At 48.0% G+C, this 12,704-nt stretch overlaps 1 protein-coding gene across 2 annotated transcripts in view; it reads left to right on the plus strand.

The window, feature by feature from the left end:
- Bicd2 (BICD cargo adaptor 2) overlaps positions 1–12,704 on the plus strand; it is a 49,346-nt gene that overhangs the window by 22,620 nt on the left and 14,022 nt on the right. For both annotated transcript variants that reach the window (XM_005355164.3, XM_026782987.1), the window contains exon 2: positions 8,819–9,031. In XM_005355164.3, the coding sequence (XP_005355221.1) occupies positions 8,819–9,031 (213 nt within the window). The remainder of the gene's footprint in view (positions 1–8,818; positions 9,032–12,704) is intronic.

The raw sequence follows: 12,704 nt of genomic DNA on the forward strand, positions 1-12,704 counted from the left end.
AAAAAAAAAAAAAAATTCTCTAGCTGTGGTGCCCATATTAAAAGAATTTTGCCTGACATTGAGAGATTAAATTACTTTACTAATATTTAGCCTTTCTTGTTTATAATCCTCCTTGAACAAGTGTCGTTTTTACTGAAACTGATGTCTGCGGAGTATGTTCTTTGAGGTAAAGGTTATAAGTATAATTTTTTAAAATTTGTGTTCCTAACTGAACAATTTACTTTGGAGATTTCTTATTTGTTTATTTTACTTTTAACTCATGTTTTTGGAGAGATTCCTTTTCTCAGTTCCTTTCAACAGTTAGTTTATGTGTGGCAGTTGGTAGTTCTTCTCCTGACATTGTGGTTTACTTATGCTTCTTGGCCTGTTTTGTTTCTTAGTACATGCTGAATGCATACTTTAAAAACTGAACTGGCTAATCTCACATTTGAGTTCCGGGCATGATCTTCTGATGACTGAATAATTCATAAAACAGGTTCTGTTTATTGGGTTTGCTGAGTTTTCAGTTCTGTATCAGCATAGGATTGGTCTCTAAGCAGAAGGGAAGATTTGCTGAGATCCTGTCAATGCCTCCATTTGAATGGATGTGGTAGTAGCCAGGGACTCTGATCCTGGACTCCTGGGTTCGAGTTCTCCTCGGTGGCTTGCCCAAGAAAGGGAGATGGTGCCATGGATGTGGGAGCTCTGCTCTCACATGTCTGCTGGAATCAAGCTGTCAGTGTGCAGCTCCTCAGTCTGGGGAGGTAGCTGCACATTTGTCAGCCTTAGTAGTTGTAACTGGGTAAAAAGACACACTAACATGGTTGCTTTGCCTTTTGTTTTCTGTGTCCATCTCTGCTGTGTGGAGGCTTTGGCTTGCTACTTTGTTTAGAGTCAAGGAACAGCTCTTTTTATCATTCATGTTTATTTTTAGTGGCTGCCTTTCCCTTGCGTAGTCCAGCTAGACTATCCTGAGTGTTCATAAGATGTTTCTATTTTTGTTTACTCTGTTTCCTGTTGTTTAGTTCTTTCTTGATACAGACGTAATTAAGAGATTATTTTTTAAATTTTTGTGTGTTTGGGTATATGCTGGCTTAGTTTTCTGTTGCATTTTTTTCAGAACAGTTTTAGATTATAATACAAACATGAAAAATACATTTTGTTCTCTGTGGCACACAGACATGCTAGCAGTTTCTTCCTATTTTAGATTACTCTTACATCATTTACAGTTCCTTCTGATAGTTTTTCTTGCACACAGCTCTGTTTGGGAAGATTGTGTCTGTCCTGCTGTGGAGACTTCTGTCTCTGACAGTCCTGATTGTCATTGAGGAGGTCCCTGACTGATCCCTCTACCTACTTGTTAATTTGTGTACTAGCCTTTCCCAGGCTGCATAGGTTTAATCAAACTTTGATTATAGATTTAATCTCTTAATACTTTAAGTTCTTTATCTCTAAATGAATGGTGTTGAGCTTGCATTTATATCAGCTTAATATCCAGAGCACCATCTTGAATTTAATAAGATTTGATGCCATTTGGTGTCCTGGAATCCTGGTAATGCAGGACACTGAGCATTTTCATGAGCTGCCCAGGATGGAACAAGGCTCTCAGACCCATTTGAACAGTGCCTCCCAGGCCCATGTTTTTCTTTCCAGCCACCTCAGCTCTTTTCCAGGCCTTCAAGACATTGGCTACCTTTGTGGTAGCCTAGTGGCTTACAAATGTGAATGGGTGGTGAATCCACCAGTCAGTCAGTGTCTTTTGAATGGCTGGGTCCTGGGGATCCTGACACTGCACAGTATTTATGCTACTGGTGCCCATCAGAGGCCAGGAATGCAGTAAGTATGACTAAATGCCACTGGTAAAGATTGACAGGATGCGTGTACCAGCCTCTAGGCATTTCTAACAAGCCTAGACAGAGAGGTGCTGTGATGGGACTATTCTCACGTCCCCATTCTCTTCAGGGTGAGGAGGATGTGGGGATCGGATGAGAAGCAAACCTCTCTGCTTCCCCAGCCCTTGCCAGGAACCAAATAGCATCTCCATTTCAGCAGGTGGTAGGAGAGCCCTTCCCAGCAGGCGTGCCAGGATGGGCAGCTGGTACAGCTTAGGGATTCCTGGGATTCCAGGCCCAGCCTGATGCAGGCGTGGTGTCCCTTTCGGAATAAGTGTGGAACCTACAGTCTGTGGGTAGGCGGTACTGAATCAACCCAGACAAAGGATTGGAGGCTCCTGGCTTTGTTGTGGAGTCTGTTTCCTGGAACAAGCCTTGTCTCATTAGATTGCAGAGGCTGGCTCCCCTGGTTTGGCAAGTCTTATGCCTGCTGCATCAAATGATCAAACTGGTTTAGGGAGAAGAATTCTTTGGGATACCCATTCCCTGGCTTGTTGGTGTAGGCCTTCTCCAGGGAGCCAGACCCCCATGGATAGTGTGTAGGGTGGCAGAGGGTTTGTGCTCAGTCTTGTTTACACCTGTTCCCAGGCCCCCAATGTAATTCTCCAGATTGAAGGGTCAGTCTGTCCTGCTGGTACAGAAGAGTAGCTCTCATTGTGAGATGTCCACATTACTCTCGGGTAAGTGGTTGGGGCTTTCTTTCCTTTGTAGGTGAGGAAACTTTCAGTAGACATTGGCAGGGAGCCAAGCAGCCCTTCTGGCTCACTCTAGAGTAGGAACCTTGTGGGATCTGTAGGACTTGGCCAAACGTGTGGAAAGGTAGAAAGGGGTGGGGTAGGCACTGATCTGGACTGGTCTTCAAGTCCTCATCGCATCCTTTTAGTCAGTGGGCTGGTTGTGGATAACGCTGGCTTGGTACCATGTTCTCTCAATGCAGTCCTGGCCTTCTTCACACCCAGCCTTGGGAACTTAGTCTTGTAGCCCAGTTTTCAGTTTCAGCAAGGAGTGCCCCCACTGAATCTGGCTGTCAGTTCATGGGAGATGGGCCCAGGCAGCCTAGTTCCTGATGTGTACATACCTGCTCACTCTGCTCACTCTCCTCCTCTGCAGCCAGGAAGTGCTAATGGAATAGTGCCTTCTGCCCAGCTGGTCTGTGGACAAGGCTGTAAGACATGGCTAAGTAGGAAGGGATGGGGATGCTTGTCTGATGCCAGGCACTGGCATGGGGAGCTGGGTCTCCTAACCCCACCAAGGCCTACCTTTTGTGCTTTGGTTCACTTCCTTTCTCTACCCTCCTAAGTTCTGTCCAGCTGCTTGTTTCCCACTCTCTGTCAGGCACAGGATTGATGCAGCCTTGCCAGAGTGAACTTGGGTTTTCTTCAACAGATCAAGGGAAGGAACACTTACACTTGAGAGTTGTTCAGGGTTGTTGGACCATCCCCCCAGGTGACAGTAGGGAGCTTTGCAGGTGTTCTGCTCATGGGAGGGGATGGGACTGCTGCCTAGACTGGGTCTCAGCAAACCCCTTTCTGGAGAAACAACATGATGTTGCAATAAAACTTTATTGGGACCAGCTTATTAGATAGCCTTCAGGAGTTAGGGCCACTGAGATCCTGATTTCAAAATCATAGGAAGTGTCTGCCAGGCCATATCTGTGCTGCTTCTGATGCTGACTCTCAACCTCTTTTTTTTTTTTTTGTGTTCAGGACTTGAGCATCTATCTGTTGTGGGCAAGGGCCCATTCTGAGGGCTGGTGGCCTACATGCCCTCATTCTAGATCCTTGGGGTTGGGACCAGGGTAGCACTCAGCATGCTGACACTGTTCCAGAGATGAGTCCCTTGCTCTGTCTGGAGTCAAACATAATGCTTGCATCTGGGCCACCAGAAGAGGGAGACGAGAACAGAGAATGACTCCCTGAAGCTGTGTTTGAAGGCTCTGTTATTGGGGACTGGGTGGGGCACAGGGAGGTGAGAGGCTGCTCAGTCTCTAATGAGACAATTATTGACCCTAAATCTTCTCAGCAGCGAGCTCAGGCTGGAGACATTATTAACCCAAGTTATCAGTGAGGAAATTGAGGGACACTGTAATCTACTCTCAACATGACCCCCATCTGCACTATTGTGTCCTATTTCAGAGGTGGATCAACTAAGCAGCATATGATGTTAGTTGTCCTTTCCTAAGACGCTGGGCACAGGTGGGCTTGGATGCTCCCACATGCATCCAGAGTCTGTCCTCCCTTGCTTGGTTTCCAGAAGTGGAGGGATAAAGACACATTTCTTGGATGTGACTCCAAAGCCCTGTCCTGTCAGTTCTCTATCAATGTTATACCACCCCATAGTGTAACCAGACCAAGCACCTGTGGCAAAATGCTTCAACCTATTTTGCCTCAGTTTTTATGTGCAGAGTGGCTGCTTATGCGGCCCTCCTACACCATGGCACCATGAAATAGTCTAATGCTTAGGGCATGTCTCTTTCGTTTGGCTTTTCAAGACAGTTTCTTTGTATAGCCTTGGCTGTCCTGAAACTCATTCTGTAGACCAGGCTGTTCTGGAACTAGCAGAGTTCCACCTGTCTCTGCCTCCCAAGTGCTGAAATTAAAGGTGTGCACCACTACCACTCAGTGGGCATGCCTGTTTTATGGCTGCAGTCATCTGGCAGATTCCAAGGATAGCAGGCATTGAGCCCTGGCATAAACCCCAGCCTGTGCCTTGCTGCTGCACTTGCCCTGACCTCCTTCCATGGGTATAGTTTCAACTGCCCAAGCCTTTTGTCCTCCTTACCCTCTACCCCCATCACAGCTCATGCTATTTCTTTACCCGAGGCCACTATTCCCACTATGCTCAATTTGGAAATTTGCTAGGGCTGCTGTAATTTTTTTCTTCTACCCAGAGCTTCTCTTTTCCCATCCCAGCCACATTTGACAGGCCCACTAGGGTCCTGCATCCTGTAAAGTCGCATCTCTGAGGATGGTCCTGCTGCTGAAGTCATGATTGGCCCAGTTTCTTGTAGGCATAGATGACTGCACCATGGCTACATGGGTGTGGCTGACCTTGAAGCCAGCGTCTCAGGGGGCTGCTGTTAGAAGCAAACATAGGTTGTGTTGTTTCTCTTAAAGGCACCTGACTAGCCATGACTTCATGCTTCATCTCTCCCAGCCTTGTTGGGTCTTGCTGAACCTGGACAGCTTCAGAGCAGCAGGCAGGATGTGGGCCAAGAGCCTGTGTTGAGAACTGAATCTGCTTGAATAGCCCATAAGCAACATCACTGCTGCTCCTCATAGCACAGATCATCCACCATCCTGTGGTTAAGACTGGAGAAGAGCTGATCTTCTATTTCCCTGTCTTCCTTCCTTGGAGCAGCTGGGGAAGTTTGTAGAAGGGGCAGGTTAGAAGCTGTACCTGTGGTCCAGGGGAGGATCCTGACACCAGGGTGGTAGACAAAAGCTCTCTCCTAAGAAGGTCCACAAGATGAGGCAGGAAATCTACAAAACATCAATGGCTGTTCCCCACCAGTCTTCAGGTCAGACAGGAACTCCTTTCCAGGAAGCATTTCCTCCAGGAAGGATGGAAGGGACCCTGCACAACCAATAGGATGGGAGGATGATTCTGGGTGCAGCAGGATTTGAGTGGATTTGAAAGGTTGCCTAAGATTGGATTCAGTATGGTCTGAAAGGGTCAAAAGCAATGCGATAAGACAGACACAGCCACCTCTCTAACCCTCATCCTCCCAGCTGGAGATGGTGGCTACAGGGATGGGCTATGTCTGGTAGGTTCACACTCTCCAGGTGAGGGGCAGCACTTCAGAAACAACCCTGCTGTTTCCTTAGGCAACTTTAGTGAGCTTCATGCATGTTAGGGTATTCAGTATAAATTTTCATGTGAGCATATGTTCATGAGACCATCAGCAGAATCAAGGTAATGAATTTGTCCTGTGTCCTCTGTAGTCCTCCACCCGACCACTGAACCTCTGTTGGTTTGCACTTCTAGACCTTTACATAAAGGGAATTGGACAGTCTATCTTTTTTCTCTGAGTGATTTTGAGGTATATCTTTGTTGATGTATCAATTCTTTTTTATTGGGAGTAGTAACTTCATTATATGGATGTACCATATTTATTTAAAATTGTTAAATCTATTGTATTTGTGTGTTCAACTTTGTAGAACTGACTTTCTCCTTCCACCTTTATGTGGATTCTGGGGACTGGACTCAGGTTAGCAGACTTGAATGGCAAATGCTTTTACTTACTGAGCCATCTCTCAAGGCCCTGTACTTTAAAATAATGGAAAGCTGGGATTACAGATGGATACACTGCCACATCTGGCCTTTATGTAGCTTTGAGCAATTCAAACTCATGTCTGTATTATTACATGACCAGTATTGTACCCACTGAGCCATCTCCCCAGCCCCATGTGGGTGTTCTTTTTCCCAAGATGGGATCATTGCACATACTGTTCCATCTTCTTCCCCCCCCCCCCCCGGAGTTGGTGTGTGTGTGTGTGTATGAGAGAGAGAGAGAGAGAGAGAGAGAGAGAGAGAGAGAGAGCGCGCGCACATAAAGCTTGGTCAAGTCAGCTGATCTGTCTCTGTTTATGCAGTGAAGTGCCTTTGGGTCATGGGAGCAGGTGGGGATAGTCCTGCTCTTTCAAAGTCATTTAGTCCTTTCTAGGTCCTTTGAATTGCTGTGTGAGTTTTAGAATGAACTGGTCAGTTTTCTACCAAAAGCTGCTGGACCTTTGGCATTGTGAGTTGATAGATACGCTCCTTGAAACAGTTGCTCTCTCGGGTTTGTTAGGCTATGCTTTCTTATTTGTTGGTTTGTTTCTTTTAGGCTCTTCCTTTGGCTGCCTTTTAGAGCTGGTTAATCCTTCAGATGCACAGTGTGTTTGCTGTTGACCCTGTCTTCTCCAGAAGGTTGTTGGCATCTTTTATGTCTTCTGTTTGTTCTTTGCTCTTGAGTTGAGGATTTGGTTCTGGTACTTGACTCTCGGCTTCTCCACTCTTCTGGGCCACTCAGGGCTGTGTGCTGTCTACTGATCCTTTCTTCATTAGGTCTTCACTGTGGAGCTCACCTGTTGGCATCTGGATGTATTTGTTTCCCTTAATATGTTCTGAGCTTTGTTCTAGGATGTAGTGGCTTGGAAATGGATTAATCCTTTCATGGTCTGTCTTTACGCTTCGTTCTGCTATGCTAATCAGCGTGTAATCCAGGCTGATTCTGCCAGGCCCCAGACATTTTCTCCTCATGCCTGTCCCTGTGGCAGTGTGTCTTCTCAGCTGAAGGTAGATGTCTCCATCACAGGGCTGCTCCTGTGCCCTAGGCTGGTAGCTTGGGTGGAGGAAAAGTTGGAGCCCAGGTTGGCAGGCCTGGGCTTGAATATTGTATCATAGTGCTTAGCCATCACACTTTGGGGAAAACTCCTTGCCTCAGCTCCCAAGTTGACAAGTGTATACCAGGCAGCCACAGGAGCTGGACTCTTCAGTTCAGTCCCAGAGCCTCAAGTTGGGGGCCGACTTGGTGTTTGGTTCCCTTGGTGGACAGGCAGCATGGGTCAGGTGCTATGTAGGTAGCAGTGTGTGGCTTGATCCTTTCCTAGGATCAGGGTAGAGGCAAACAGACTAGAAACCACAAAGTTGAGCTACTTTGATTTGTGTAGAATGGATGCTGTATTGGAGGACCGAGAGCATATGGGTAAGGCTTGGCTACCTTGAGAGGGAATCCACAGTCTACTGCAGGAGTGTTACACTGTGAGCCCCAGGCTACCCCTCCATACACACGTCAGTGCCAGCCCTGGTTTACTGGGCTGTGTGTCCCCTGGCCCATTGTGAGGCCTTCCTACAGTATCTTGGACACAGCATATACTTCAGATTAGACCCTGCTCCAATCTGCCAGTTCTCTATCAGGGTGAAAATTAATTGCTTTCTGCATTTTTATATGTTAATATTAGAAACTGCTCAACATAGTAGCTTCCATGTACAATGTGGCTTTGTATGTTTTGCTCATTGTTTTCTTGGATTGAGTTCCTAGACTTGTGAAGTAAGAAATGAAAGAAAATAGTTCTTTTTTCTTTTAAAATGACTGAAAACCGTCATTTTATTGTTCTTCAGTAACTCTTCTCTAACGTTCTTGCCATGAGCCACGGGTCCTAGGAAGAGTCAGGAAAGGAAGGCAGAGTAGACGCATAGTCCCTCAGTGGACTGTAACAGAGGCCAGGCTGGGCCAGGCTAGGTAGGGTATGGATTCCGCACAGCTGCTGGCCTCAGTGGGTGACTGACCTGGTGGTGTGGGTAAGGCCAGTACTTGTTGCTCTCACTTGGTAGGTTTTCTTCCCGAGTCCTAGGGCCTGACACCAGTGTCTGAAACATGCAGGTACACGCATCTCTGGGCCTATGCACCTGAGGTGGCCACTCTAGCTAGTTGTTACTGTGCCCTGTTCTTAGGACTAGGAACTCTGGTTGCCCAGCCCTGGTTTGTCCCAGAAGAAGCGAAGGATGATTTGACATCGGGTAGAGGATGGGGCGGCTCCTCACCCTTTGCGTGTAATGGCTGGCACGATTTTGTAAACCTGGAATGTATGTTGGGTGTGCTGCTCTAGGGTTGTTTCCCATTAGCTTGTCCAGGCCCACAATCTAAACCACTTATTTCCTGGTCCTGGGAACTTTGCAGCTGGTATACATTACCAGGCCTCAGACTTTGTCCCTTCTGTGGGAAGTTCCATCTATGTTTGTGGCCCTGTATTCTTCGTTTTCCTTTCTGTCCTTCCACATAATGGTGCTCCGAAGACTAGTTTGGTTCCACTGTGGTGAAACATGTGCCTGCCATGTGCCTCTCAGTGACAACACAGAACTGCTGCACAGGTCAAGGCCTTTGTGTTTCTTGTGATCTTGGGTATCCATTGCTTTGTGGCCCCAGGACACCTGTCTCATGAATGTCTTTTCTCTCCGTGCAGGCATTTGGCCAGGCACACACAAACCACAAGAAGGTGGCTGCTGATGGTGAGAGCCGGGAGGAGAGCCTGATCCAGGAGTCAGCCTCCAAGGAGCAGTACTATGTGCGGAAGGTGCTGGAGCTGCAGACAGAGCTGAAGCAGCTGCGCAATGTCCTCACCAACACTCAGTCTGAGAATGAGCGCCTCACGTCCGTGGCCCAGGAGCTAAAAGAGGTGAGTGGCGGGGAGTGACGCCTGTCACTGTGACAGTGGGCTGTGTGGCTACATCTTGCTCCTGTGGTCTCCAACAGTTCTGTGCCTGAGCTATGCCCATCTCACTGCTGTCATGCGGACCCTGAGCAGGCCCTGACCAGCAGGAATATCAAAGTAGAGCACTGCAGCTTGAACGATGAATGACCCAGCTTGTGATTTGGTGTCATAGGGACAGAGATCAGCCAAGAGCCATAGGGAGTCTGTGGCACTCTGAGCTGGTTGAGGACCCATCGCTAAAAGTCTCCATGTGAGCTACAGTCCTGGTCGAGGTCCATGGTCTTGGGGGTTAACCTCAAGATCTTTCTACAGGCTTAGCCCTCACTTGGACTAGAGACCAGACAAAGCCTTGTCTTCAGTCTCTGAGACCCTGGGTAGGAGACACCCGGTCCTTTCACTGCACATCCTCCAAGCTCTCTGGGCCCCGTTCCAGCTATGGAAGCCGACCCTCCGGAGTAGATGTTCTCTCAGGGAAGTCAGCAGAGCACAGGTCATCAGCGTGTGCTGAGGTTAGGGCTGTGCACAGTAGGCCCAGGGACTCTGACCCTAGGGCCATCAATAGCAGGGAGCAGTCACTTCCTCGGGTGTGGGGTCTCTGAGGTCTTGAGGAACTCAGTCTGAATAAGGGCTTGGGGGAAGGCAGCCTCTACTTCTGGAGCCCAGTGCATGATCTCATTTCCTCCCACAAATACGGCTCTGGTGAGAGTGGAGGAGGGGCTGTCACTGAGGAAGAGAAGCAGCTCTGGTGACAATCTGTCTGTCTACCCCTCCTTCCTGAAAGGCCAGTGCAGGGCTTTCTCTCACATTCAGCCCCTAGGCAGCCAAGAAGGCTGGATGACTGTCCTGGGCCGGAAATGAGCTCAGTGAATTGAAGACAGGCAGGTCTGGGGTGGGGGAGAGATTCCTGTTGTTCCTGTTTATGATTTAGGAGGAAATCCTGAGTCTCCCTACACACCCCTTAGCCGCCTTTTTTTTTTTTTTTTTTTTTGAGTGTCCCTTTCTCTGTCCACAGGTCTGTGGAGGCCCTCTGCAGCCAAGTCATAGGCTGCCCTTCAGCCTTCACCCGCACACCTGTCTGGGGTAGAGGTTCTGTTCTCACAACTGTCTCCACCCACTTTTAGCATTGGTCTCTCCTCTGCTGTTGCTCCTAGCTTAGCATAATGGTCCCCTCATTGCCCAGCATTGGCCCCTATGGGTTAGATTTGGTTTTGCTGGCATTTGGTGATTCCTTATGACCTCTATCCTACTACCTCTGTCCCTAATAGCAACTCCTGTTTTTCCTCTCCTGTGACTTCCTGCTTGGGATGCAGTTCCCTCCAGGGCCCTGACTACAGCACAGTTGATGACCTGTGCTCTGCTGACTTCCCTGAGAGAACATCTACTCCGGAGGGTCGGCTTCCATAGCTGGAACGGGGCCCAGAGAGCTTGGAGGATGTGCAGTGAAGGGACCGGGTGTCTCCTACCCAGGGTCTCAGAGACTGAAGACAAGGCTTTGTCCAAGTCTGTTGTCTAAGAGAGGGCTAAAGCCAGTGTTAACTTTACAGTACCAAACAATTTTGTCCCTGTCAGATAGTTCTAATGTCTTGGACCCAGTCATCCTAATGACTCTTGGTATTCTGTCAGACATGAAGACACTGAGGTTGCTGGGGAAAAGCATCTCTGGAGATTTAACTTGTGGTTGTTGTGCTGCATGTAGGACCAGCAGTGGGCAGTTTGGTTAGGTTTTTTCTTGCTGACATTATTCCTAGAAGGTAGATGATCACTTGAGAAAAGGCTTGTTGCAGACATGACACTGTTTCTCAGATGGATAACTTAAGGCCCACTAGTCCCAATAAAAGATAAGAGTTCTCCTCTAGGTGATAAATGGACAAGCCCTGTATGGAAAGGGTTGGGAGCTCAAGAGGCCAGCAAAAAGAACTGACAGTCCCCCAACACAGTGGCCTCTTGAAGCAGGCAGTTGTCACACACTTCTTGCTGGTCAGGGGATCCAGGTGAAGGAGAGCTGGTGGCTAGGATCTTAAATGGTTGGCCCCGAGCCCATATGCCCACTGTTTCCATGTAGGCTGGTCATCTGCATAGAGCAGAGTCTGTACCCTGACAGCAGACACTCAGCCTGGGAGGAAGTACTTTTCTGAGGGAAAACTAAACCCTTGTGGCTAGTTGGAGCCTGCTGGAGCTCTCAGAAGTTGGGCATGAGATGGGTGGAGGTGCCAGACAGCAGGCCAGCTGAACCTCTCTGGTAAGCCTGGCAGCTGAGGTTGGAAGCCATCTCCCTAGAAAGATAGTGTATGTGTTTGATTCCTGCTCTGTCAGCAGAGAAGGGGCAGTTAACCTGTCACGTGATGTTACCTTGCAGCATGTGACTTATGTGTCTGCACATTTCTCTGTGCTTGTCTTTCCACAAGGACACTCATTCACAGGCCCATGCAGGCCCATACACTCCACCAAAGGGAAACACTTCTTGGCTAGTACCCAGGATTCTGGTCCTAGCAGTGGCGTAAGAACAGAACTCCTAGAGAGTCTTGTGAGGGCCAGGTTTATAGTGCGGCACTAAGGACTCACAGAACATACGGGTACTGTTGTAGGGTCATAGCACTCCTTGTATGGCTCTGGGCCTGGTTCTCTCAGGCTTCATCCTGGCCTTCTGCATCCATCTCCAATTGTATAAGCTGCATTCTCCATTCTAGCCATGTGGAAACTACCAATGTGTCTCTTAACCCCTGCCTTCTAGGTCTCTGATTTCTGCTGAATAGCCCTAGGATACTGGGGAGACTCAGCCCTTACCCTCAGTTACCAGTCTACCTGAGGGCTTTGTCCACATGGTCTCTCTTTGTACATGCTGGAGTACTTTCTGCATAGCGAGCACTTTTGAGTTGGCTGAGAGAGAGCAGGAATTGGGGTCATTTCTGGCAGAAAGAGAACATTAGTAGTTACTCTCATACCCTTTGTGCTTTAGGTGGGGTGAAAAGAGCCTGGGTGTGTTTCCATCTGCATAGAGCCCCAGGCTTTCTAGAGGTCTGTTTGTGGTCCTACCTCCTACCTTCTTTGTAGCTGTGCTAGGGGCTGTTTCTCTCCTCTCAGCATGTATTGCCCTCACCATCTCTGCTCTTGTGATGCTCTGTCATCTTTTGGTCTTCTCTTTCTCTTCCTGTGTTATCTGTTTCTTCTGGTGTCAGTTCTGTTGCCTCTTTCAGTCACTTAATGAGGGGGCTGTGTCTATATTCATAGATTGTGAACTTAGTCTTAGTTTTAAGTGCTAAATTTGTCAGTAGTGCTTGCTGTGTGACTCTCTTCCACTTTCTGTTGTGTTCTCCATCTCTCCATTTTTTAAGATATTTCATTTCACTAATCCAACATTATTGCTTATCTCCCTGCATGGCATTTTATAAGGCATATGCCCCTCAGATGAACACAGAAATGTGATGGGGCAATTCCTGTAGATGCTAAGAGGACAGAGCTCTGGAACAGGTGTGTTGTTGGTTGGACGGGCCATCTGAGCATTAGGAACAGGGATTAGAAGCAGAAAGCAGGGGTTGTTAGGGGATTTTGCTCCCAGGGGACATTGGTGTGAAGTTGTCTTACTTGTCACAGGGTAAGAGAGGGCTGCAATTGGTGGGCAGAAGTCAAGAAATCACTA

Source organism: Microtus ochrogaster, chromosome 16 (genome assembly GCF_000317375.1).
Source record: "Microtus ochrogaster isolate Prairie Vole_2 chromosome 16, MicOch1.0, whole genome shotgun sequence".
Lineage (NCBI taxonomy): Eukaryota > Metazoa > Chordata > Mammalia > Rodentia > Cricetidae > Microtus > Microtus ochrogaster.